This window comes from Antennarius striatus, chromosome 15 (assembly GCF_040054535.1).
Source record: "Antennarius striatus isolate MH-2024 chromosome 15, ASM4005453v1, whole genome shotgun sequence".
NCBI lineage: Eukaryota > Metazoa > Chordata > Actinopteri > Lophiiformes > Antennariidae > Antennarius > Antennarius striatus.
This window is the reverse complement of record NC_090790.1, coordinates 13,322,735-13,346,266: the sequence shown is the minus strand read 5'-3', so window position 1 is coordinate 13,346,266 and position 23,532 is coordinate 13,322,735. Positions and strand designations below refer to the sequence as shown.

Below are 23,532 nucleotides of genomic sequence, written 5' to 3'. Positions count from 1 at the left end.
ACTTTACTGTATCTTCAAATTTCTGTCCTCCTGTTGTTCTTTTATACATGGATATAAAGAAATTATAAAAATTTATATCTAGTGTGTTTCATGTTGAAGTACGTTTTCATTTACAAATTTATGCCACAGCATTCGCTTGCGATAAATAATACACATGAATGGCACAAAAATATAAGATTATTTTCCCCATTCAACCAAGAAAAATCGAATGAAATACTAAACTACAAACACGGAAACCATTACTTCGTGATGCCCTTTGACGATGACAAAGAATTTGTGGCATTTTGTCATAAATAATTCACTTGTAACAGAAATGATATCTTGCACTGCTTGTAAAGCTGCCAATACTGTCATTGCGTAAATATCGAATCGATTGAGACAGCCTTGGTGGAGCGATGGTGATGTTATCTATTAGTAGGGTCTTGTCGGTTCCCCACTGCCGGATGGTTGTTGTCATTCCTCTGTAGCTAGCTGTTAGCTCTCGGGAGCCGTCTGAATTTCTCTCCAACATACCTTGATCTAGCAGGTGAGTCTCAGTTTATGTCAGCAGCTGTATGTCGAGCCAAAATGAATGACTCACGTTTCCGAAGTGTTCTTGACTCTAGAAACCACTTCTTGTCGTAACATAAATCTGCTCAAATGTAGCTAAAAGTTGAAAACAAATGTCAGCTAACAGGCTAGCTGACAATTTAGCTAGCTTTACGTTAGCTTGGTATACATATTAGGTTAGCATATTTGCAAATTAAGCTGTCAACTGATTTTTGCCTGATAGCTATATATAATATTCACTAATTGCACGATGTTTTGCTCCATAATGTTTCGCACGTCGGTATGGTACTTGTCATCTTTCTGTGGAAACATTAACTTGTTCTGACTTTTACGCACAGCAACTAAAAATGCCCATGTTAGGTCATCTTCACACGACGGGTTGGTTCTGCTCAGAGAAGCATGAACTTGACGGGCTTAAAAACGCTCTCGTTGATTTTTTTTTTAGTGAAGCGAAGTCCACATGAAGTTCTTTGAAAAAGATTGTTCGTGCTTGTCTTTGAGGTAATGTCACTGTGTTGATGTTAAGTCATAAAATCTACTGTCTGAAGGAAGTTCTGGTGGATGTCCTGTCGTGTCAACTACTGGTGTTAGCTTGAATGAACTGTGCAGCTCAAGTCATTCGTGTGTGTGCATTTTTAACACACACCAATACATGAGGTCACAGCTGTCGGGCTCAAATTAGTCCCAGTGAATATTGGGCCTCAAGTTATGCAGGGGTGCACAGGCTGAACGAGTGTTACTGGCTTTAGAGACATTTTGTTATCTCACCTGGAACACAGCATGTCATCCTCTCTGGTTGAATGAGGCTGTAAAAAAAAAAAAAGCATCCGTCTGCTCAAATATAACGACTTATGCTTTTGAGAACCTGTGATTGGCTTTGTCACATGTGATTTGTCACATGCTTATTTCTTCCTGTCACAGTTGAACTGTAATGTTGAAGCAGAAGAGTCAAATGCTGGATATACACTAAAAAACCTGCTGTTTAACTGTTAGACACAAAATAAACCACCACAACTAACTTTTCTTGTAATCTGCTGGCTGAAAGTATTTTTCGAGGTGTAGGTTTTTAAGAATTGTTTGGATACCAAAACACATCATACAACTGCAGCTCATTGACATTTCATTATCTTGACTCAGTATCAAAGATAGGATCTATTATTTCTCTCTGGATGATGGGTTTACTGTGATATTGTTATAGTCATTACCAGTTCAACATCGAGAACAAGAAAGGCTTTTCAACATCTCAGTGTAAAATGGTGCAACCTGTGTTTTGTAAAATCATTTTGATCCCTGGCATTAAATGATTACAATCAGATTTTAGTTCCCTTCATGCAGTCTGCATGTCCACCTTCTGAACTATTTCATATAAATCTTGTTCCAGCTTTGTATTTGTGGGGATTTTCTACTTTTTTGTGTCTTCACTTTGATTTATTCCTCATTATTTAACTTCCGAACAAGTCATTGAAATAAATATCGGATTTACTATTGAAGAGTTGAAGCTGCTTTCACACAATTTGCTCCTTGTGATATGTGTGGTCCACAGGATGATAGGATGGAGTGTGGCCCACTTCTGCCGGACAGCCTGGTGTTGGAGATCTTCTTACGTTTGCCCTACGATGCAGTGCTGAGAGCCGGTCTGACCTGTAGACAGTGGCTGGCTGTCTCCAGAGATGAATTCCTTTGGAGGGAGCTGTTCTACAGCTACTACCGCATACCGCGCTCTGTGCCGCGACACCCTTGTAAATCATCAAAATTTTATGAAAAATTAATCCTAGTGTTATTTATTTATTTACATAGAAACACACTAAATAAATATTTCATCTCCTGCTCTGTGTGCAGCGGCTGTGTCGTGGTACAGGGAGTTCAAGCGTCTGTTTGACTGTATTCCCTGCGTGGAGGTTCAGACGTTGAGAGAGCACAGCGACCAAGTCCTCCACCTGTCTTTCGCTCACAGGGGTCACCGGTTCTCCTCCTGTTCCAAAGACTGCACAGTGAAGGTGGGGATTGAAAGATTTTGCAGGCCATGTTTCATCAAGGGTATTTTCTGTATGTGTTTACTGGTAGTCCTACTCCAAAGTAGGACTTCAAACAAGTGAAACTAACAATAGATGGAAACATTTGAGTACTGCATCACTCACTTTGCTCTCAATTGATTTGACTTTTTCTGCGTTGTCTATTTTTAGTTTATTGTGCTTAGAGATATATTTTAATAACTTTTTAGGAGTTACAAGTGGATTCAGCTTCACTTACGTTTATGCATCTTAACGTTCAGTCATTAGGATTACTCTCCTGTTTCCCTACTTTTTTATTTTTCTGTTGCTCTGCAGGTTTGAGACCTTTCTTTTCTGACCATTTAAATATGTAAACACCAGCTGGAAGTCTTGTCCTCCTTCTTTCTCTCATTTCATCCAAACTTATCTTGTTTTGCAGCTATGGGACACAGAGCGGACAGACGGTAATATCTCACTGGTGCACAGCTCGAGCATGCGTCCGTTTAACTGGGGCTACACTCAGTTTTCACAGTTCAATGCCGATGACACCCTGCTCCTTGTGTCGGGTGTCTATCTGGGTCCACACCACTCCTCATCTGGGGAAATAGCTGTCATCAGTCTGGGTGAGAACCCGAAAATTCTTGATGATCTCACGTTCCTCCTTTTTACACTCAGTCTCCACTTTATCAGGAACAGATGACTAGATGTTGAGTGGATCAGGAATGTTTGAGATGTTTTGTGAATTTGACAATAACTTTGTGTGAATGAATGAAAAATCATTCATTCTTTGCATGTTACTCCTTCATAAACGTGTGTGCTCGGTGCTTGTCCTTCCCATGTTTCAACATATTACAGAAAATTACACGCTGTTGTCGCGTGTGAGGAACAAGCCTTACGATGTGTTCGGCTGCTGGCTGAACGAGACCCATCTGATCTCTGGAAACCTGCACTGGATTGGCAACATGATGTCCTGCTCTGTGCTCTGGCTCAATAAAGCCTTCCAGGTGAGACAGTAAAAATCTTTTCCAAGTGAAAAGGAAAGATCCAAAGGAAGAATTTTTATTATCCTATACTGTCCAACATCTAGAAGAGCATTCTTTCTGCATTGAATATTAACAGTTTGCTCACTAAATATTACACAACCTTCATAATGTCTTTCCTCATCATCCTTTGCTTTGCTCTGACAGGATGTTGAATCAGAGAATGTCAATGTCGTCAAGCGCCTTTTCAAGATCCAGAACATCAATGCCAGCACCATTCGCACAGTGATGGTGGCCCACTGCCGACGCCATGACAACCCAGACCTGCTACTGGACTACGAGGCTCAGTCTCAGGCTCGGAAGCAGAAAGGGCAGCACCAGCCCCTCCTGTTTGACCTGGGTTCCTCCTGCAGCGAAGAAGAAGACGAGGAAGTGGAGAGCGAGGAACACCAGAGAGAAGCCAGATATCACAGCGTCTCCTCCGCCCACTTTGCTCAGCCCACCATCTCAGGCTTGGATCATGTTATACAAGTGAGCGAAGACATGAGATACATACCGATCAATTTTATAAAATGATCTTATTTTAAAATTCTGTTTGCTTCTTTGTTTTTCTTCCTTCCTGTTAGAGTCGTAAAAACGTAGGTGTCAGAGAACTGGAGATCGAGAGCCAGGTGGCTCAGATGATGGGACGGGCCTACACCAAGGCCCCGGACTCCAGCCTGTTTGAGCCCACTGCGTCTGATGAGGGAGACGACAAAACATACTTACTCTTCACCACCGGCAGCCTTACATATTCCCCTCACCAGATAGGTAAGAGGGCCTCTGAAGCAAGCAGATTTATTTAGGAAATACAAAAAGAATTATGTACAACTATTTCTCACAACTCCTCTGTCTTTGTTGTCCAGGTATTAAACGGATCAAGCCGGACCAAATGACCACTTGCGGTCCTGTGCTCGGGGAAGAGCGGAATTCAGATGAATTTTTTGATTCCCTGGACCACGTCATCGATATCCATGGACACATTATCGGTATGGGCCTTTCTCCAGACCACAGGTCAGTAAATGATGCGTCTTATTCAGAAAATACATTGTATGGCTGCATATATAGATTAACCCTTGTTGTCATTGGGTTCTGAAACTTTTAATTTAAGCCTTTCTTTTCATTGATCAGGTACCTCTATGTGAATAGTCGAGCTTGGCCAGCCGGGTGCGTGATCTCTGACCCCATGTCTCCTCCTCCCATTGCCGAGGAGATTGATCTGCATGTGATCGATCTGAAGAGTTTGAGGGAGGAGAGAAGAAGCCTTCGGGCTCACCGAGCCTTCACGCCCAATGACGAGTGCTTCTTCATCTTCCTCGATGTCAGCAGAGACTTTGTCGCCAGGTGGGTGAATGAGGAGAGAGAGCAGGGCGCTTGTAGCTGTTATCATAGATGTTCACTTGCTTTTGATGAATGTGTGGCGATAAATTCAACTCCCCACTTCCTAATCCACAGTGGAGCGGAGGACAAGCACGGCTATATTTGGGACCGTCATTACAACATCTGTCTGGCACGTCTAGCTCATGACGACGTGGTGAACTCTGTCGGATTCAGCCCCGCTGACCAGGAGCTGCTTCTGACTGCCAGTGATGATTCTACCATCAAAGTGTGGCGCTCACCGCGGATGGTCCGCCTGGCACAAGCCCCCGCTCGGCCCCTGAGGCCCCGCAGCTTCCTGTCGTCCTGGCTAAGCCGCAGTAAGAACTCCACATCCGCCAGCAGCGTCAATGGAAAACCGTGACCCAGGTTGGGAATCGCTTGCAGAGGTACTTGGGACAGGAACAAGAGGAACGATTGATCTTTTTCTCCTCTGTAGTGTGAATATATGAACATGTGATGCACGGCAGCGGCCGCCGTCTTCAGCAAGCAGGAGACGGACGTGACGAGAGTCAAGGTTAGACGTAGGAAAGCACTGCTGCAGCGGTAAAGGACAGAAATCAACAGACTCCATGGTGCTGTCAGCAGGACTTATGAATGAATGTCATCCAGAAAGAGATGGCTACAGCTAACACCTAAACGCACTGGACTGAGGTCCAAACGTGCTCCACAGTAATGTTTTTTTCTGTTTTTATCTAATGTCTTGTCTGGACATGTCCGACATGTGACTCCTGGACCTAAGGTGTAAATGTGTGTAAATCTACTGCAGAAATGGCGCCTTCTGACCTCAGCTGTCATTTCTTGCTCACTGAAGAGCTGTAAGTGAGAATGCTTCCTTTTTCCAGTGATATATGGCGATATATGAACTCCTCCCAAAAACAACCCATTTTAAAACTAAAAGGGATTGAGACTCTTTGAGGTCTGCTTTAATTTTTAATCACATCCCACCCAGTTGTTGTGCCCAAGAAATGATCCTCACTCTACTGTTGGTGGCTTTATTTAGTAAACTCAAAAAGTATGTTGTGTCAAGCATGGCTGTGGAAAAAGTACTTGTGTAGCCAATTTACATTTGGGAATATTATATAGAATTGTATTTAGACACATTCACTTTTTTTTCCTTAAGACTTTGTGATGTGAAGGTTAGACCTGCGTCTCCAGGAGACTATAAATTAAATATTTCCTCATGTGCAAAAGACGGTTGTCTCCTAGCATCATGTCCCACATAAGAACAACTAGGAAATATTTGGACGACTATTTACAAGTAGCTCATGGTGGTGCTGACTGTCGATTCAGAATCACCACCTCAGCATCCTCTGACATGTATCTGATCGGTGTTACAGGATGGAGGAGGCAACTTTCACGGAAAGTGATTTTACTTTTTAAAAAATATGCATGAACTAAATTGTCACTGAAGTTGTAATAAGTATTTATTTGAGCAAAAACAATGAAGTACTCATGAATTCTGTGGACATTCATACATGTGTTGCACATATTTAACCACCGTAGCATATCTGTAATTTGGATAATTTAAAAGCACAACCAACTAACACAAAATCATTCTAAAATAGACCCGTTACACCAAGTCGAAGGACTCTAACAATAAATAATAATGCACCCCCCCTTGTTTTAATCCAGAAGCCTGGTGAATACTTTTTTTTTTATGTGCCCCGAAATGTCTTAAGGTGTAATCCTCCTATTGCCCAAGGACCGATAGGAACACACAAAGTAGAGTTGACTAACTTGCTGGAGTAACTAATAAAACTTTAATTTCACATTTTTTTCTACGTTGAACTGCCCGGTTGTTGTATTTTCAGACCTGTTTGAAGTCATCAGCTGACTCTTGTCATCCACTGAACGGTGTTTATTATGTTTCTGGTCCTCTAATACTGAACTCCCTGGAAATAAAGGATGCCCTGAAAAACTGAACAGATATCAGAATAATATTATTTACTAGTAAGCCTTGACTCAGAAAGCCGAACACTGAGATTTGACATAATTTGTTGTTGTTGGTAAGAAACAGTCATGGTGGGTTACCGTGGAAACTAAGGTTAAACATTGGATGGCATAGCTAATTTAAGATATCGGTGATGGTTAATATTTCTATTTATTTGAATGATATATAATGTACTTTGTGCTAGAAGCTAACCCTAGAATGCTAACAAGCTCAAAATGATGATGCTAACATATGTCAGGCTTCATTTCTGTCTTTACCATTATGGCATGCTTACAATTAATATTAGTAATATATAGTTTATTACAATTAAGTCTTCAAATACCAATCTGTCCAATCAACCCCAAAAGATCTAAAGTTATCAAGTTTAAGATCACAAAGTTAAAAAACCCAGGAAATTCTTTAAAAAATAAATAAAATGCGTATCAAAACAATATATAAGCTACTGATGGTGCAAAAATATAACAGATCAACAGAGAGTGTACGATTCCTACTGGGGAGGCCGTGCAGGTTTGCAGCAAATTTGATGTCAAACCATTAAATAGTTAAGACATTTCTCGTAGAGCTTTAGAATCAATCCATTTAAATGTTCTAACAACATATGATTAGAGGCTGAAATCTTTTAGACCATCTCAAATGGCTTCTTTACATGCCACCAGTTTAGGTTTCACTTCATTCATTTTCATTTTGAATCGACATCTGCCCAGTCTAAAAGGCGGTGAGTCTCATTTTCTTGAAATAACATCTGTGCACCTTTGTTTTGGTTTCTGTTCCTATTTTAAAATAAGATGTTTAGCAGTAAACAAAGTCCAGCTGAGCATTTCTTTGGTCAAAACCAAAGCAAAACAGCATGGAAAGCTTTCCAGGACACGTTGAAGCGTGTAAATGTGGACTAAAGTGTTTGACATTCACAGACAGAAGCATCTTCTGAGGATCAATAGTTTGGGTCATGATAAAAATGAATATATAGTACACTACCAGTCTCTTGGAATAAAAAACCCAGAGCAGTTTTTTTTATCAGAACAAAAAACATAGGCATATGCAGTACCGGTCAAGTTTGGACACACCTTCTCATTCAATGGTCTTAATTTATTCATATTATTTATGTATTTTTATTACTTCCTACATTGTAGATACAAACTGATGACATCAAAACTATGAATCGAGATATATGGAATTATATAGCAAACATAAAATTGTGAAAGAAGTCTAAATAGATTTTACGTTTTAGATTTCTTAGAGTACGCGCCGTTTGACTTTCAATCTGTTCAGAGGTTTGATGCCTTCAGTGAGAATCTATAATGTAAATAGTGAAAAGGTGCCCAAAGCTTTGCCTGGTTGAGTAGATGTGTGTATAGATAAAGGATCATATAGGATCCATGTATATAATAATAACAGTATATAATTATAAAATTTAGTGTACACAGATATGTATATTTGTATGTGTGTCTCTCTCACGCTATATATATATATATATATGTACTTACGTGTCTAGGATAGTTTATTTCATATAGTGCTATTACTAATATTACCACAAATTTTGTTTTGTTGATCAATGTCCATAAACATTTTAGATCCATGATTATAATACGCATATTTATTCAATAAATGTTCATATTATAACTATAATAATAATAATATTTATTATAATTACTACTCTAGAGATTGATTTAATTTACAATTATTTATTTCGGTGCTTTAACTTCCACAGTCCACACCCTATAAGCCAGTCAGGTCTACGATGGCTTTGATGAAAATAGTATCATCTCTCAGATACGGGCTCTTTCCCGCCAGTTTGGCCAGAGGACAGAAGAGCGGGCAGCCGCTGGCGATGTTCATCTCACTGATCGGCTGCTGAAAGGAAGTGGAGGTGACATCCGGCCGGAAGGCATCGATGATGTGTTCCCTGTTGTTCTGGTCTAAAAGCATCAGAGTTACCTGGTGAAGGAGAGGAGCGTTAGTCTGCGTTTGACGGTAGGTCCTAGCTGGGGAAACAATCAACTGCAATCCTGCCGACCTTCTGACTGAACGGCCACTTGAGCAGCGCGTCACACTTTCCCCTCATGACCACAAAGAACAGCGAAAGGTGTGTTCCTCGTCCCGTTCCGTCGCCATTCAAGTAAAGCCTCAGACACATTTTATATCCGTATTTGCTGGAATAAAATGCTGCGAGGAAACAAAAACCCGAAGCCAGAAAATGAGAACAACATAAAAAGTGAAAAGAGTGACGACAAGTATCTGGTTAATTAACATTTCTGCACGGATACCAAGCACGCCTGAAGTGAATGATCTTTGGAGAGCAACAACTCACCTGGAGAAAACATCGCAGGTGTTCGGCCGGCCACAGCTTCCTGTCTGCGGCGCGAAAAGTCGGCGATTTTCCAGATGAATATCCCGTCATAGGTACACAACTGGAGTTCTCTCACCATCTGTTCCGTTTGAGACAGCTGCAGATCTCTCATCGTGACCGTTCTCTCAAGCTGAGAAATTTTATTGGAGAGGTTTTCAATCTTTTCCTGGTCTAAGCGATGCTGATGCGTGAAAGCCTCCAGGGTGACCGAGCTGCGCTCCACCTCTCGGTTCAGGACGCAGATGATGTTCTCTAAAGCGGTCACCTGTCAGAGAGGAACGCATTCAGGTCCTTGTTCGGAAATTTTAAAAATCTGATGGTAACAAAGAGCGCTTTTAGTTTAAGGTTCACCTTTTTTACCAAATCCACTGGTGGCACACGGACGGCGTCCCCCATGGTCACACTACCTCCCTCCTCAGCAGCCCGATATAACCCCAGACCAGAATCCTCCTGCCACTCGCTGGAACCAGAGGCGTTAGGCCGCGTCCGACTCATGGACAGCACCATGGGCAGCAGCAGACGCAGATGCTCCATGACGCTGCTCTGCTCGTGGTCGCCGAGCTTTCCATTTTCTACCTGAGAGCAGAGACGCTGCTGTTAATCAGGGACAAACTCAAGTGAACGTCTGCCGGGCTGTTAAGTGTTCTACACTTTGTACACCTGAAATAAGTGAAAAAAATCTCAGAGAGAAGGATCTATCGCCCACAGATCTATCTAATGTGGATGAAACCAAGTGACGTTAGCAGAAACGTGCTAATAAATTATAAATTGTTAATGTTGATTGTTGGTTGAATGGTGGCAGAGAGATAAAGGAGCGGAACATTTTGTAGTAAAAAAATAAACTTTCTGTTCTTTCGGGTTAACACATAACAGAATAAACTTTCTGTTCTTTCGGGTTAACAATAACACTGTTTTACACAATAATAGAGCTACCCATTTGCTCCTAACTCTAGTACTGTATTTATACTGAGCTAACAGTGGTATGGTTCTATCAATCTGCTATAACAATCAGCCAGACAGCGAATACATATATTCTCCAAAATATCAGATTCCCTTTGAAATACCTTGAAAACAACTACAATTGTGCCGACTGAATTCAAACTAACAGAATGAAGGAACTGTATTTATTTAGATTCTTATACGTACCACAGATTTACATCCCACTTCACTGAATGGACAGACGCCTTTTGACTTCACACAAGACCTACTGTGATCAAGGAACTGATGGAATAAAAAGAGAGATAAAAGTTAGTGATCCAGGACCAACAGATTAAATCTGAAGGTCTGTCAGTCAGAGAAAAAGTCAAGAGTTGCTGACAAACCTCCATTAGAAAGATCCCCTTCACTCTTCAGACAGTTAATGTAACAGACACGCTTTTTTTCAAAATGTCTTTTCTAATGTTGTGCAAACAAAAACAGCCCAAACCTTTTCTCTTGGAATCTTTTTCTTGCCACAGTCTTTGCATTGTAAGGGAAACTTCACGCACACCTCATCATGGGCCTTAAGAACACACCACGAGCATGACTTCATTATTTTGGGTTCCTTCGTGTAAATACAACCAGAGGTTGTTGGATTCAACAACAGGTTCTGTGTCTCACCTTGATGTCTTTAAAGTTAAAGGTCATCTTGCAGTATTTACAGTTGAGGGTTCTTGCTTCACATTCTCTTTCAGTGTGTCGGTCCTTATCCATACGCAGGATAAAGTTCTGACAGTCTTCACACTGGATGCGCTCAAATTCACAGTGACCTTCATGCAGAATCTTAAAACAGAAGAGATTCAATCTCATTATTAGATTCATGCATTCAAAGCAGATTTGTCTGGAATTCTATTTCTTTTTCTTCCCCAAAGATGATTTCAAATAAAGGTGACTTACGTTTTAAATCATAACATAATTTATATTGTGGTTAATCAAACAATTTTTATACAAACAAGAAACAATTTTGCATTTGATTTATTTATATTGACATTAGAAATGAAAGAAAAAAAACAGTAACAGTCATGTACAATGCTTTAAAAAGTAGAAGTTTAATGAAGTCTTATCAGGTAAACACCATTTTGTGATCAGGTAATTATTACCTCCGTATGTAATCCAATACTAAAGGATTACCAGTTACTTACAGGTAATTGAGTGTCATCTGATTGTTAAAATATGACCAGAGTAAAAAGAGAGATCAAAATAGAACAAGAAGAGAAGGACAGAAATATATAGTTGTTTTTTATTTGTAATAAAAACAGTTAAAAAACGCATAAAATCTCTTTTGTTTCTTTGTTGTTACAAAAAACAACAAAAACAACAAAAATCTCTGAAATGAAAGGGGGAGCCTCAGATTGAGGGTGGAGTTCATCAAACTGAAAGTTAGACTCCTCCACAACAGACTAACAACGATCCTCATGGAGACGTCAACCGGGAACAGCAGGTAAGTTAGTCTGCTTTTCACTTTGCTCACTTCTCCAAAACCCCAATAAAAAAAATCGCAACAGCAGAACGGAACGACATTTGAGTGGCCTTTAGCTTCCGGCTCCACTTCCTCATGATTTGACTCAGAAACCACATTTCTGCACTCGGAGTTTAATGCCAGCTAAAAGGTGAGCGAGACTTTCCACACAATACTGACTAAGACAGGAATTCACAACAAACTGAGCTGAACACGTGGGTGTTCCACACAATACAGGCACAATTCCATCGCCATCTAAGCAAAGCCAAACTATTAAAAACATCCTGAGCTTAGAATGAGCATCAGGAGGCATCTAACTCCACCCAGGTGGTGATGGTGGAAACCAAACTAGGTGTTAGATTCTCATTCACACAGAACACACACGCAGTCCTGTTTTATATCTGACAGCTGGTGTAAACCAAGTAGTTCCCATGAGAACTAGAGAAGCAAAAAAGAAAGTGTCGTTATCATATTATGGTTAGCTAACTAGCAGCACTTCATGTTAATCTTGATTTCAGCAGTTCTGGTACTTTCCCACTGATATGCTGTTAGCTGAGCTGGTTACACAGGGACTTTCCAGGCTGCATTACATTTCACTTCCTGCTTCTGAGCTCCTGTTGCTGCAGTGCAAACAATGCTGCCACACTGTTCAGGGAGAGCACAAGACATTTGGGGGATTCACACAATCTGGGAGACACAATCAGAACACTAAACTGACTTTGGAAAGATTAACAAACCGAACAAACAGCTGATTCTGGAGCAATAAACCGACACATGGGTTAATTTGGACTCGAAAGGGACAAGCAAGATGACTAACACTCACACACGAGTAGAATTAAATGGTTCACCTCATATTCTTTAATTGAGCCTGTCCATTTGCAGTCCTGGTTTAAACATCTGGCGGGCAGACTCGCTATTTCTCGACCTGCAGCATTGTCTGGAAACGCCTGATGAAGGGGGGGGTGGGGTGAAGTGAAGAAGAAATGAGAGAAATTATTTTCCTTTTGCTTAATTTTCTTTGAAGCAGAGTAGGTGTTAAGAAGATGTCTCACTAGATGTGTGGAAAGATGCTTACCTCACTACTATTTAGAATGGAAATGGGTTCTTCATATATTTCCTCTTGGCGGCAGGCTTCACACGGTCTTGGCCCAGAACTGACAAACAAAATAGTTGTTACCTTCATGTTGTATAAATTTCACACACAAAATGAATATATATACTGTAAATATACAGTATATGGAATGATCGGCATAATGCAATATGTTCTCATAGACAAGCAGTACAGTAATGGATTTCTAACAAGGCGTTTAAAACAGCTATGTCACACGTGCTTTGGTATAAAGGTTAAAGCCGCATCACAGAAATTGACCATGTATTTGTGATCATACAATCTGTAAAGTGAGACTCCGTATGTACACTTTAGTGTACATACTAAAGTTTTATTTTCATTTGTTTCATGTTTTGATTGAATTTCATTTGTCAGAATGATTCTATCCCCTTTCTTGCAACCTCATGTTCAATAGTCCCTTCAAAGCAAGAACAGTCAAAGGGTCACGCATTAATGGAGAAAATCAACTAGCCAATCAGTGAAAGGACAAAGAAGTGGGAAAACGAAAGCAGACACCTTTAGACTGAGAGAGTGTGGTCAGATCTCTGTGATCAAGAATTCAGTCATGTGAGAGATGAGTCTGCATCAAATGACTGAGTTTGAGTGTAAAGATTTCCCATAATAAGAACACAGGATGTGACGAAGCGTGTCCAGGTAGAGGGTATGCATTGGGGTCTGAGGAGCTCCTTTCTACCTGGTGAGCTGCTTGAAGCAGTGCACACAGAAGCGATGACCGCACTGAGCCTGGACGGGCTTCCTCAGGACCTGCAGACACTGCTGACATCTGTATTTGTTCTCCATGGGCACCGACAGCACACTGAGGGGGATCCCCGGTAAAGAGCTGGAGCAGTCCAAAAAAATCCGAGACATTTTCTCCATCCGTGCGGTTCTTTACTCTGTGAACGAACACCAAACACGACAGCTGAAAACATGTCCATGTCACCACCAAATGATTCATATGTATTAAATAAATGCTGTGGTCATTATACGCTTATAACCTACATGTAAATGAAATTCATGGTCAAATGGCCAGCCTTTTCCCAACCAGCCATGTTAATGAAGTCTATGAGATGTGTACCGGTTCTCTAAAGGGTTGAATTAGAAACAACTGGGCTTCTGTTAAATGTCGGGCAACGTTTCACCTCTCATTCAAGAGGCTTCTTTAGCTCTAACTGGTGGATGTAAACTATAGAAGGTTTTCACCTGGCAGAGCAGAAACAACATAACACCAATTTGAATAAGTTTAGTCAACCACAAAACACAAGGTACTGCTCTGCCTGCAACACACACCTACAAGACACGAAGAACGCCCAATGGGAGAAGCTTGGTAATTTATCTGCATCCATCCAACCCACCCAAAGAACATGGGTGGATGGCATCTGGTTTGCATGTGTAAAATACTATACTACAACTATTTAGAACCAGCAGATTAGTTTATTAGAATATTTCTTAGTCTGGTGCACTCTAGTTGAATTTATAAAAAACAACAACAGACTCTCTTTAGATTTTGCAGGTTGATCCATTCCAATATTTTAGCATAAAGTCTAAATTGTAGAAAGATACTATAAAAAACAAACATTGCTGAGCTCTACGGGTCAAAATTGACGGAATTGGTTGAAAAATTTACTCTTATGTCTTGCTGTCAAACTTTAAAAATCATGAAGTGTTCCAAGGCCCACAGTGCGCCTTAATTCAAGATTTTCTGTTGTTCCAATCACAACAGCTGTGGGAGAACTGTTTCTTTCACACCTTCATAAAAAAATATTTTAAAATGCCCGCGTTATAAATGCTTTATCTGTTTCCTGTGTAAAGTTAATCATTGACAAACCCTTTATGGGAAATGACTGAGTGGTGTTTTACCTCATTTCAGATGTCAAGCCACAATAAAACATCCCCTTCTTGCTTAAAACAAGCACTCCTTTTGTCAAAATGCACACAGAGTTTATTGTGTGCTAGGATGAATAACCAGATTCGGTTTCACACATGAAAAAATGGGTGTGTGCAGGCCTGGAAGTATTGTGTGTTAGTATTGACTGGAGCCACAAGGTGGCAAAACAAGGCCCAGATCATTTCTCTTTGCATATAACTTCAAGGTCAAAGTTCTTTAACTAGCACATTAAAAAAAAGGTCTCTCAAGTGAAAAAAACAGAACAAAAACAAGGCAAACAAAAAACAGAATGTGTCTGGAGTTAAAAGCCAGTGGAAAAAAAGGTAAGTATTCAGTTAAAACTTGAAATACTCGACATGAGACAAGATGGCTAAAGGGTGGAAAAGGAAAATAAAAAAGACCAAGCAAGACACAAAACATGAGTAACTTTCACAAGAAATGTCTTGAAATAGAAGGATGCCAAAGACATTAAGCTGAATATCCTGTTGTACGACTGGTTAATTTAGATGGCCTGTTGTATCTTGTGTTGCACTTTAAGTTTGTATTTTATTAATTACAAATCATTTGCCAGTACTTTAGTCCACATGTCAAGGGAAAATACAGTTTACAGCTTTACATGTTGACATAATTACATCAGAACCTTTTCTGGATCTCTGTAATTGGATCATAACAGGTATATTATTCATCTGGTTCAAAGATTACACTGCACCGAAAGCAAATAGGTATTTCCCCACACATCCATTAACTACGAGCAAAACCTGTCTTAGAAAAGCAGCACCACCCATAAAGATACATAACAAAGAGTTCAAACGCAGCCAAACAAAACTTGGTGGATGTAATGACATGTTACTCTCACACGATGCATCATTTGGTAACAAAACAATCTTTATCTGGCAGAAGCAGTTCTTAAATACTGTCATCAGATTGATGAGAATCCTCTTTCTAGAGCTTTCAATTTAATCAATGTCTCTGATAAAGGAACGCATCCTCTTTCATTCGAGGAAGTCAACTGAAGACTGACTGAAAACATTTTTTTTTAAAAAGGGAAAAAGTCAATGCCATGAGAAAACTCCACGGTTATTATTGTCCCAACAACTCGATTGGTAACTGTGGGAATGCTTAAACCATTGAAATATAAACATTTCAGGATGATCATTTACAGAAGGAATTATAATTTTTTAAAAATCTGATGATGTGACCGCTTGGAAAAAACATGATCACGCTCGTCATGAGACCGTGTCATAAGTCAACATATGACTAACAAGGCATAAAGAATCACAGGCAATAACAGTCAACATTTAATCATAAACTGTATGATTGCTACTGGGGCATTTTCCTCCATTGCCAAAACATGAGTTAACACAAATTAAATAAATAGTTATCACACTAGTTAATGACAACCAGTTGTTTCTATTAGGCAATCGTTCCACAAGTTCAATTTGTTCCAACGCTGTTGAGGAAAACAAAACAATCAACATTGCAATGACAGCAACAGCATTCACACATCAGCATATACTGTACACCCAACATCACATATCCAACATCATACACACAACAGACACCCAACATCAGACATCCAACATCATACACCCAACACAACCAACACCCAACAGCACACACCCAAACATGACATCCATGAGCCGGTGGATTTTGAGGCCATGTGTCATGTTTTAGCGTCATACACCACACAGACTCTTCTCCTTCAGGCTTCTCCCTTCAGGGGTCGCCACAGTGAATCAGCTGCCTCCATCTAACCCTGTCTTCTGGATGGTCTTCTCTCACACCAACTACCTTCATGTCCTCTTTCACCATAAACCACACAGACTAGCCTAACATACTGTATTTTTCTACAGTGTGTGAGAATGACAGCCCCACACCACAGCTCCGTAACAACCACACCACGACTGATCTGTGATGAGATGACCTCTACGTGGGGCCTCTAGGTTCCTTCTCAAGAACTGTGTTGAAAAACAAAGAAGTAAAACTGTTCCCTCAGCCTAAACCTCTTCTTTAGTCTCTTGACTACATTTAGTTGTCATTAGCAGCTGTAATGAAGTCACAGAAACACCCTCTGCCCTGGCTGCTCCCTCCATGCAGCCTCCGTCCGATCGCCATGTTTCTCCTCATGTTTCTATACACTGTACTGTATTCCGAACAAGGAATTCTTAACACTGGAGTCTTTTCTACCATGATCGAGAAACACAAAGTGAAGCTTTTACTCACCGACTTCAAGAACGCGCCAGTCGGAGGTTGTAACCGCGCATAAGCCTGATCCAGTATTTCAAACGCTACACCCACTCAACACGTCAGCGCTTCGAGTTACCAAGTTAAAGAAGAGGAACTGGTTCATTCTGTCTTCTCTCAAGCAGTTTCGCTAATAGTGTGTTTAGCCATTTGTAGAGTTGCGCAGACAGGGGTAACTTTCATGGTACGTAGTTCGTTTAACATCTTTTTCGCAAACGTGTCACCGACTAAAAATAAAAACAAGCAGTAATATCCTACTTTCATTTACTTCTCGAGAGTTAATATACACTAATTCAGGCAATTAGTTAACTTAAATTGTAAATTCAACAAGGTTTTTTTCATATGGGTTTAGCTGAATAACTGCTTAGGTAGCTCACTGCTAAGCTAGCCATCGGTTTAGGTACACATTCTAGCTAACCTTGTCTTCTTGTGTGACACCGTAGAAGCGAACGTAGCGTCTGTTGTTCAACCTTTAGCTGCTTTACACGCTTTATTTCAACTAGCCTTCAGATGTGATAACCTAATTCATCTGCGCAGCACGGAGTCAGCGTTCTTCTATGAAGTAAACGGATGTGAAACCCCGCCCCACCGCCAGGGCTGCCCTGGAGTCAAAAACGTGTGTCTACTCCGCGCCTGCGCATTAGCCTTCACAATGTGGCTGCGTTTGGGTAAATCGTTAAAAGCTGTACACAAGCGACGGTGTTTCTTGAATCCTAAAGGTAATAAAAATGTTTTATTACATGATTTCGTGTTATGATAAAGCGAAAATGTGCAGATTTTAGTTTTAACGTCTGAAAAAAGTACTGTTAACATAATTTACAATATAAACAATACACAACAGCTATGTAGCAACTTAAGTAACAACTGCGTACTGAGCTAAAATCAGATTGATATTAATAAAGTCGTACATATCAATAATTACTCGGATAGATGTCAGTCAGGACATTAGCTCAACAATATTGACCTTGTCCGGATTAATATGGTATAGACGAGTTCGTATGGAAGCTCAGTTGATCCAAAAAGGTCTTGTGTTTGACCGACTTAACAAGCGGATGGAACAGGCCTGGACAGAACTGGTGTTAGCGATGAATTTGTGTCTCATTTCTGTGACTCAAAAAGAAACCTCTGCACCTATGGACAGGTATTCTCCCTGGTCCTCGGCTGCATATTTCAGCTCCTTCTGCAGATGTTCAATGGGATTTAGATCAGAGCTCAAAAAAGGCCACTTCAGACTAGATCAGTGATTTGTTTTTAGCCATCTTTGGTTTGATAGTATTGAGAATTCATTGTAACCTGCACAGATCCAAGACACTCATGTGCCAGATGGAGCAAAGCAGCCCCAGAATACAGTACATAATCAAACCTTTGTGTTCCACTGCACCATGTTATTCTCTTTGTATACTCCTTTTTTCCATCTGTGGACATAGAGCTGATGTGACTTTCCAAAAAGCTCCAGTTTCATCTCATCGATCTAAACGGCATTCTCCTAGATGTTTGTGACTTGTCATGATGGGAAATTATTTGTGGGAATACAATCAGGTTAAACACATACACTACACGGATAGTTAACTAATAACCGTTCCAGAAAGAACTGTGATGAGGAAAAATTGGGCACTAAATGAAAAGAGGACATTTTTGAGTTTTCTTTCTTTCAAGTCAGTTGGCTAAGATTTCTCCAATCAGGTCCATGAGCTGTGGGTCAGGCTGATTTTCCACCTCGGCTCCTGGGTGGTCATCCAGCAACAGTTTTGTCACGAACTTTCAATGTGTTGATGCTGACTTTCTAATATTATCAATGAGACTTGTCTGTGATGTAAAAAAAAAATCTCATTCAACTCCTTGACTTGTTACACAAGAGATATACGTAAGTCTCAAGGCAGTTTTAGACACTTGGATTGGAAGTGGTGCAAGCAAAAACAAGAAGACAGCGAGAGGAAGAGAAAGTTGAAGAGTAAGCGCTGAGACATAGGGGTATTTTAACAAAGGTGAAGATAAGGTATTGAGGTGGTTTGTCTTGTTTTGTCTTAGCCCACAAATCTCTGTTTGAGTTGTGGGCTTTGGTATCATCATAGATGTTGTGAAATCAGCTCCAGAGTTGAGAATACTAAATGAGTAACATGTAAAAAAGCTAATCCTGTTAACAAGAAAAAACAGAATTAATCAACAGTAGAACAATCCGTTTGTGTAGTTAGTTATCTATTAACACGTAGAATATAAAGCTTTTTCAGTCAGGCATGTAAAAGCTAATATGGCTTATCTTTTCTCACTGGTCTGTTCTGAAGTGAGCCCAACCCGTGACAGGAAGTCTGATAATATGAAAATATATGATCTTAAGAAGAAAGCCAGTGTCTCTTGTTCATTTTTATATTGGTGTCCATATATATTTATTGTTATTCAGTAGAAGTTAACTGTGTTTCTCCTCTTTTAGCTTTGCCATCAGTGGCTCAAGAGTTGTTTTAAATCCACATTACACATGCTTGCATGTGATGTAGGATTCATAGATTTAGAAGCGGAATTTGAAAGTTCATACCTCTGTCAAAGAAAAATGCCCTCATACATTTTTCTTTGTAGCAGCCATCCATCTGTGTTTTGACATAACAAAACCAAAAGTAAATATTGAGAACAGTCATACAAATATCTAAAAGATGACTTACATCTTTTAAATATTTGTAAAGACTCTTTGAAGTGAAGGGGACAAATTCAAAAACAGCGTGCTTAATTTTTATGTTTCATTTCCACTTTCAGACTGTCTAAATGTGTTTGAATTCCTAATGTTACTCCATGTGTGTGTCCACCAGCAGTGTGTCCCCACCAGCTGCACAGTAGAAGCATTGGGTTTACAGATGGCGTCTATGATGGCCTTTATCCCGGACACATCCACACCACCCCCATGCAGAAAGCCCTGTTGGCTGTTGGGTCAGGTGTGGCTGCACTGCAGGATCCCTACAGACACGGTGAGATTCACGCACATCAGCACGGGAAAGTTTCCTTTACGTTTAATATTTTGTATTTGTATTTCTGGTCTTTGTTTTTTCTCTGTTTCGTCTTGCCAAATAAATTCAAAGGAAGACAAAAGAGAAGAAAGAAAACCCATGATATTCCAAACAGTCAAGGATTTATTTTCTTAAGTTAAGCTGTACCCGTGGGATTGCCTTTAGTTCTCATAACACAGCTTAGGCAAATGTAAGAAGTTCATCACAAAATGATATGAAACAAACAAACAAACACCTTCATCTGGAAGTCCATCAAATTAAAATGAATCTAAATTCTAACCGGTGGTTTACAGCTTTACTAGATTTGCTTCATCAGTTTCATTTCAGACACGAAGCCAGCGAAGATCTCATTAAATCAAATTTCTGTCAGATATACTCTGTTTCTTGAGCATTTTATTTTATTACACCCAAACAATGATCACAGTGTTAAAAATACCTAAATATGTAAAACTAAAACCTCCATTACAGTCTTTTTGTTTGGTGTATTTTCTGCTTTTGGACCTCCAATTATGGTGGTGAAGCAAGTCAGTTTGCATGCTTGCGACTGGGCATGCTTCCATAGTTTCAGGTCACATGAATAGAACAGAATGGGTTTTACTGGGACAGCACCTGTTCTTTTTCAAATGTACAAATAAAGTGGAGTTTCCTAATATGAATTTCTTGTTCACTGGAGACTTCTGCTCCCGTAAACGTTTAAAAATGTGTGGGAAAGAAATGAGAATGCATCACCTGAATGTTCAGGAAGGAAGAGGAAGTTGATACGTGTCATACTGCATTATTTTAGAGACCACAGGTGTTTCAAAGGTGATTTCTGTACAGATGTTCTCACAACCTGATGGTTTATGCCAGTGTAATACACAATAAAATGTATATTTTTGTTTAAAACTAGACAATTTTTTCCAGTCAAATGTTATTCTGGGTTAGTTAAATTGCAGATTTTACCCCTTAGAACATTCTTCATTGTACTTTTAACACTATTTAACGTTGTGACAGACATGGTTGCGGTGCTCGGCGAGACAACAGGACACCTATCGTTAAAAAATCTCAGGGACAAGATGAGAAATGACCCTGAAGGCTACACAATCCTAACGTGGGTGCTTGTAACACTCTTTATTAACTAGCATTTAAATATAGGTGCTTAAAAATAAAGTTTTCATGATGGACTTGTTATTGCAGAGAAAGGCCAAGGATCAAACTTTCAACGCTTGATCTGAGCCAAATGGAGTCCCTGCCTGATGGCTCTTTTGGTAGAGAATATCTCCGTTTTCTGGAGGACAATGTGAGTCCCTGCAGACAAAAAATTTTTTTTGGATTGTTTTTCTTTCGTTAATCTTGTCACATTTCCCCTGAAGTTCTTCTGTGTGAGTATCTCTTTTGTTGTTACTCGTGCATTTACTTTCCTTTCTGTCAGAATGTTACCCCCGACTCGAGGGCGGACGTCAAGTTTGTTGACAACGAGGAGCTGGCTTACGTAATGCAGAGATACAGAGAAGTCCATGACTTGTTGCACACCTTGCTGGGAATGCCCACTAACATGTTGGGTGAGTCAGGGTCCGTCCGACAGCTTAAGACCATCACCATCCAGAACAATTCAGGCTATCTAGAAAATGGCATTGCTGTACTTAGATCTAAATTTAGTGTCTTCCCTGTTTTGTTTTGTTTTCTCACACATCTCTAGCTTTTCAGAACTATGTGCTCCACATTGCTGAGCCAACAATTTTGGTTTTCTAGTGACATGTGTACACTGATTCTGTGTCACTGTAAATGGAACAAAAACTTGAAAACTCAGTAAAGTACAAGGAAAAAAACAAATGTTACACAAAAAGAGTTTCACCACAGACGTTGCAACACATGAAACCAACCACTGCTTCCCTTTTTTCATTTCCTAAAATTTTTGACTCTTTTTTTCTGCTTCTTGCTGCTACTTCCAGGCGAGGTGGCAGTGAAATGGTTTGAGGCTGCTCAGACCGGGCTCCCCATGTGTGCTCTTGGAGCTGTGTTGGGGCCACTTCGGCTAAATGCGAGGTACAGCACTAGAGTTTCAAGTGTAGAGTGCAAAAAGTTTATCTTTAACATATCTTATGCAGGATCGGTAGTGGAATCAGGGCCATATTTGCAGTCTATTCAAGGAAGGAATTTGTCACTCTTATTCTGCCTCACCCATGAAAACAGATCTGAGTGGAGTTGATTTTATACCTTTAAACATCCAGTAACAATAACTGGTCATTAACTTCATAGTCTTAGACCTCATCTTGACCTAGAAGGTTGGCTTAATCAGTCACCACCTTCTTTATAAGGCACCTGCCTTTCTCAATAGGAAGACACCAGAGAACACATTCTGGTTTGGCTGCCTTGTTTTATTGACATGTTAAAACTTTGAGCATAACAAAGGGATAAAATGACAGTATATAACATCACTACTTTTATGAACCATTTTATTGCCTGTAAAAAATCTTTACACATTCAAAACCAGAACCTCCTTTTATCTTTTGGCGAACTGGGTTGTGGCATATGGTTTTATGACTACGTTAGGATCTCTTGTTCAGTCATACTAAATCTCTTTCTTGCTATTGTCCCAGACGTTTACAGTCGCTCTTCACTACCTTGGGTCCATGGGCTCTTCGGAATGGCTGGCAGTCTCGATGCGTCCTCAATATTTTCTATGAAAGGCGATGGGAGCAGAGCGTTGAGGACCTTCGAAAAGAACTCAACATAGAACCACCTCCTGTCATACTCAGTGCTACAAACAAGAACGTACAAAAAAAAAAAGACGAGTGATTCATAAGTCACAGGACAAGACTTTTAAAAGCAGATTCACCAGAAATAAAGCATCATGTTCTGGACTTTTTGTACAAGGAGGATGTTAATCATTGTCACGGAAATGGGAGTTTCTCACTTAAGAAACTTTGGTTTCTTCCTTCTAAATCGTGAATGAATCAACACTTACTTTGGCTTGTCTGCAGGAATGTCACTTCAGCTGGTAGAAATGTTCCAAGTTTGCCAAGCCACTCTTAGACATCAAGTGTTGCCATCTTTTGATAAAGTGGCAAGGTGCGTGTTTGATATTTGGAAAAGAGCTGGAGTAAAAAAAACCAACAACTCCCTGCTATAAGGGATTCTGTGATCTTTCCACACAAGTTACTTATAGACCAAATTTAAAATCCCTTTTTACTGAAATGTCAACAGGAAGTTCCACTGTACACACAGTTGATATGAGTTGAGAAGGTATATATTAAAAACCTCAAACTCTCCCACTTAAGAAGGCTTCATATCGAGAGTTGTGTGCAAGAGAACAAGAATCGGTTAACTACTTGATTGACTCAACATCACTGCTATCTTATACGTATACTGTATAAATAAGCATTAGTTTAGCATTGATAAACGTTAGCTGCAGCCATGGAGAAAAGTTCCTGCCTTCTAGAAAAAATTTTCAACGATCCCTACAGGGTTGATTAAAATCCACAGTTTTCATCTCATCCTGTTTACAAAAGCTGAAACTGAAGTGTTCCCTTCTCCTCCATAGTGGAGATAAAGATGTGTGTCCTGTATCAATCGCTTACTGATTGGATAGTTAAACTTTAATTAAATTGAACTACAATTAACAGGTACCATGTATGTGAACGGT

At 40.0% G+C, this 23,532-nt stretch overlaps 3 protein-coding genes across 9 annotated transcripts; 2 read left to right on the top strand and 1 right to left on the bottom strand.

The window, feature by feature from the left end:
* Window positions 1-280: 280 nt before the first annotated feature.
* Window positions 281-6,708, top strand: fbxw5 (F-box and WD repeat domain containing 5). Its single transcript, XM_068335511.1, has 10 exons — window positions 281-526; window positions 2,093-2,288; window positions 2,389-2,546; window positions 2,980-3,163; window positions 3,396-3,544; window positions 3,728-4,051; window positions 4,147-4,330; window positions 4,426-4,573; window positions 4,691-4,903; window positions 5,015-6,708. The coding sequence occupies exons 2-10, from the start codon at window positions 2,102-2,104 to the stop codon at window positions 5,298-5,300; spliced, it is 1,833 nt and encodes a 610-aa protein (XP_068191612.1). The 5' UTR covers window positions 281-526; window positions 2,093-2,101; the 3' UTR covers window positions 5,301-6,708.
* On the bottom strand, window positions 6,346-17,472 carry traf2b (Tnf receptor-associated factor 2b). Of its 3 annotated transcripts, none has more exons than XM_068335512.1 (11): window positions 17,333-17,472; window positions 13,477-13,678; window positions 12,750-12,828; window positions 12,523-12,621; window positions 10,837-10,998; window positions 10,664-10,738; window positions 10,384-10,458; window positions 9,589-9,813; window positions 9,199-9,502; window positions 8,905-9,053; window positions 6,346-8,825 (listed from the first exon to the last, which is right to left on the bottom strand). In XM_068335512.1, exons 2-11 carry the CDS (start codon window positions 13,659-13,661, stop codon window positions 8,607-8,609), a joined length of 1,572 nt encoding a protein of 523 aa, XP_068191613.1. In that variant the 5' UTR covers window positions 13,662-13,678; window positions 17,333-17,472; the 3' UTR covers window positions 6,346-8,606. The 3 variants fall into 3 exon arrangements, with proteins under 3 accessions (XP_068191613.1, XP_068191614.1, XP_068191615.1); XM_068335513.1 differs by lacking the exon at window positions 17,333-17,472 and adding an exon at window positions 16,894-17,030; XM_068335514.1 differs by lacking the exon at window positions 17,333-17,472 and adding an exon at window positions 13,785-14,892.
* coq4 (coenzyme Q4 homolog (S. cerevisiae)) lies at window positions 16,965-23,467 on the top strand. 5 transcript variants are annotated; one of them, XM_068335519.1, is made up of 8 exons: window positions 16,965-17,098; window positions 17,452-17,633; window positions 19,716-19,868; window positions 20,901-20,997; window positions 21,084-21,186; window positions 21,319-21,448; window positions 21,839-21,932; window positions 22,487-23,465. In XM_068335519.1, the coding sequence occupies exons 2-8, from the start codon at window positions 17,567-17,569 to the stop codon at window positions 22,683-22,685; spliced, it is 843 nt and encodes a 280-aa protein (XP_068191620.1). In that variant the 5' UTR covers window positions 16,965-17,098; window positions 17,452-17,566; the 3' UTR covers window positions 22,686-23,465. The 5 variants fall into 5 exon arrangements, with proteins under 5 accessions (XP_068191620.1, XP_068191619.1, XP_068191622.1 ...); XM_068335518.1 differs by having other exon boundaries at window positions 19,713-19,868; XM_068335521.1 differs by lacking the exon at window positions 17,452-17,633 and having other exon boundaries at window positions 16,985-17,098.
* The last annotated feature ends 65 nt before the right edge of the window (window positions 23,468-23,532 follow it).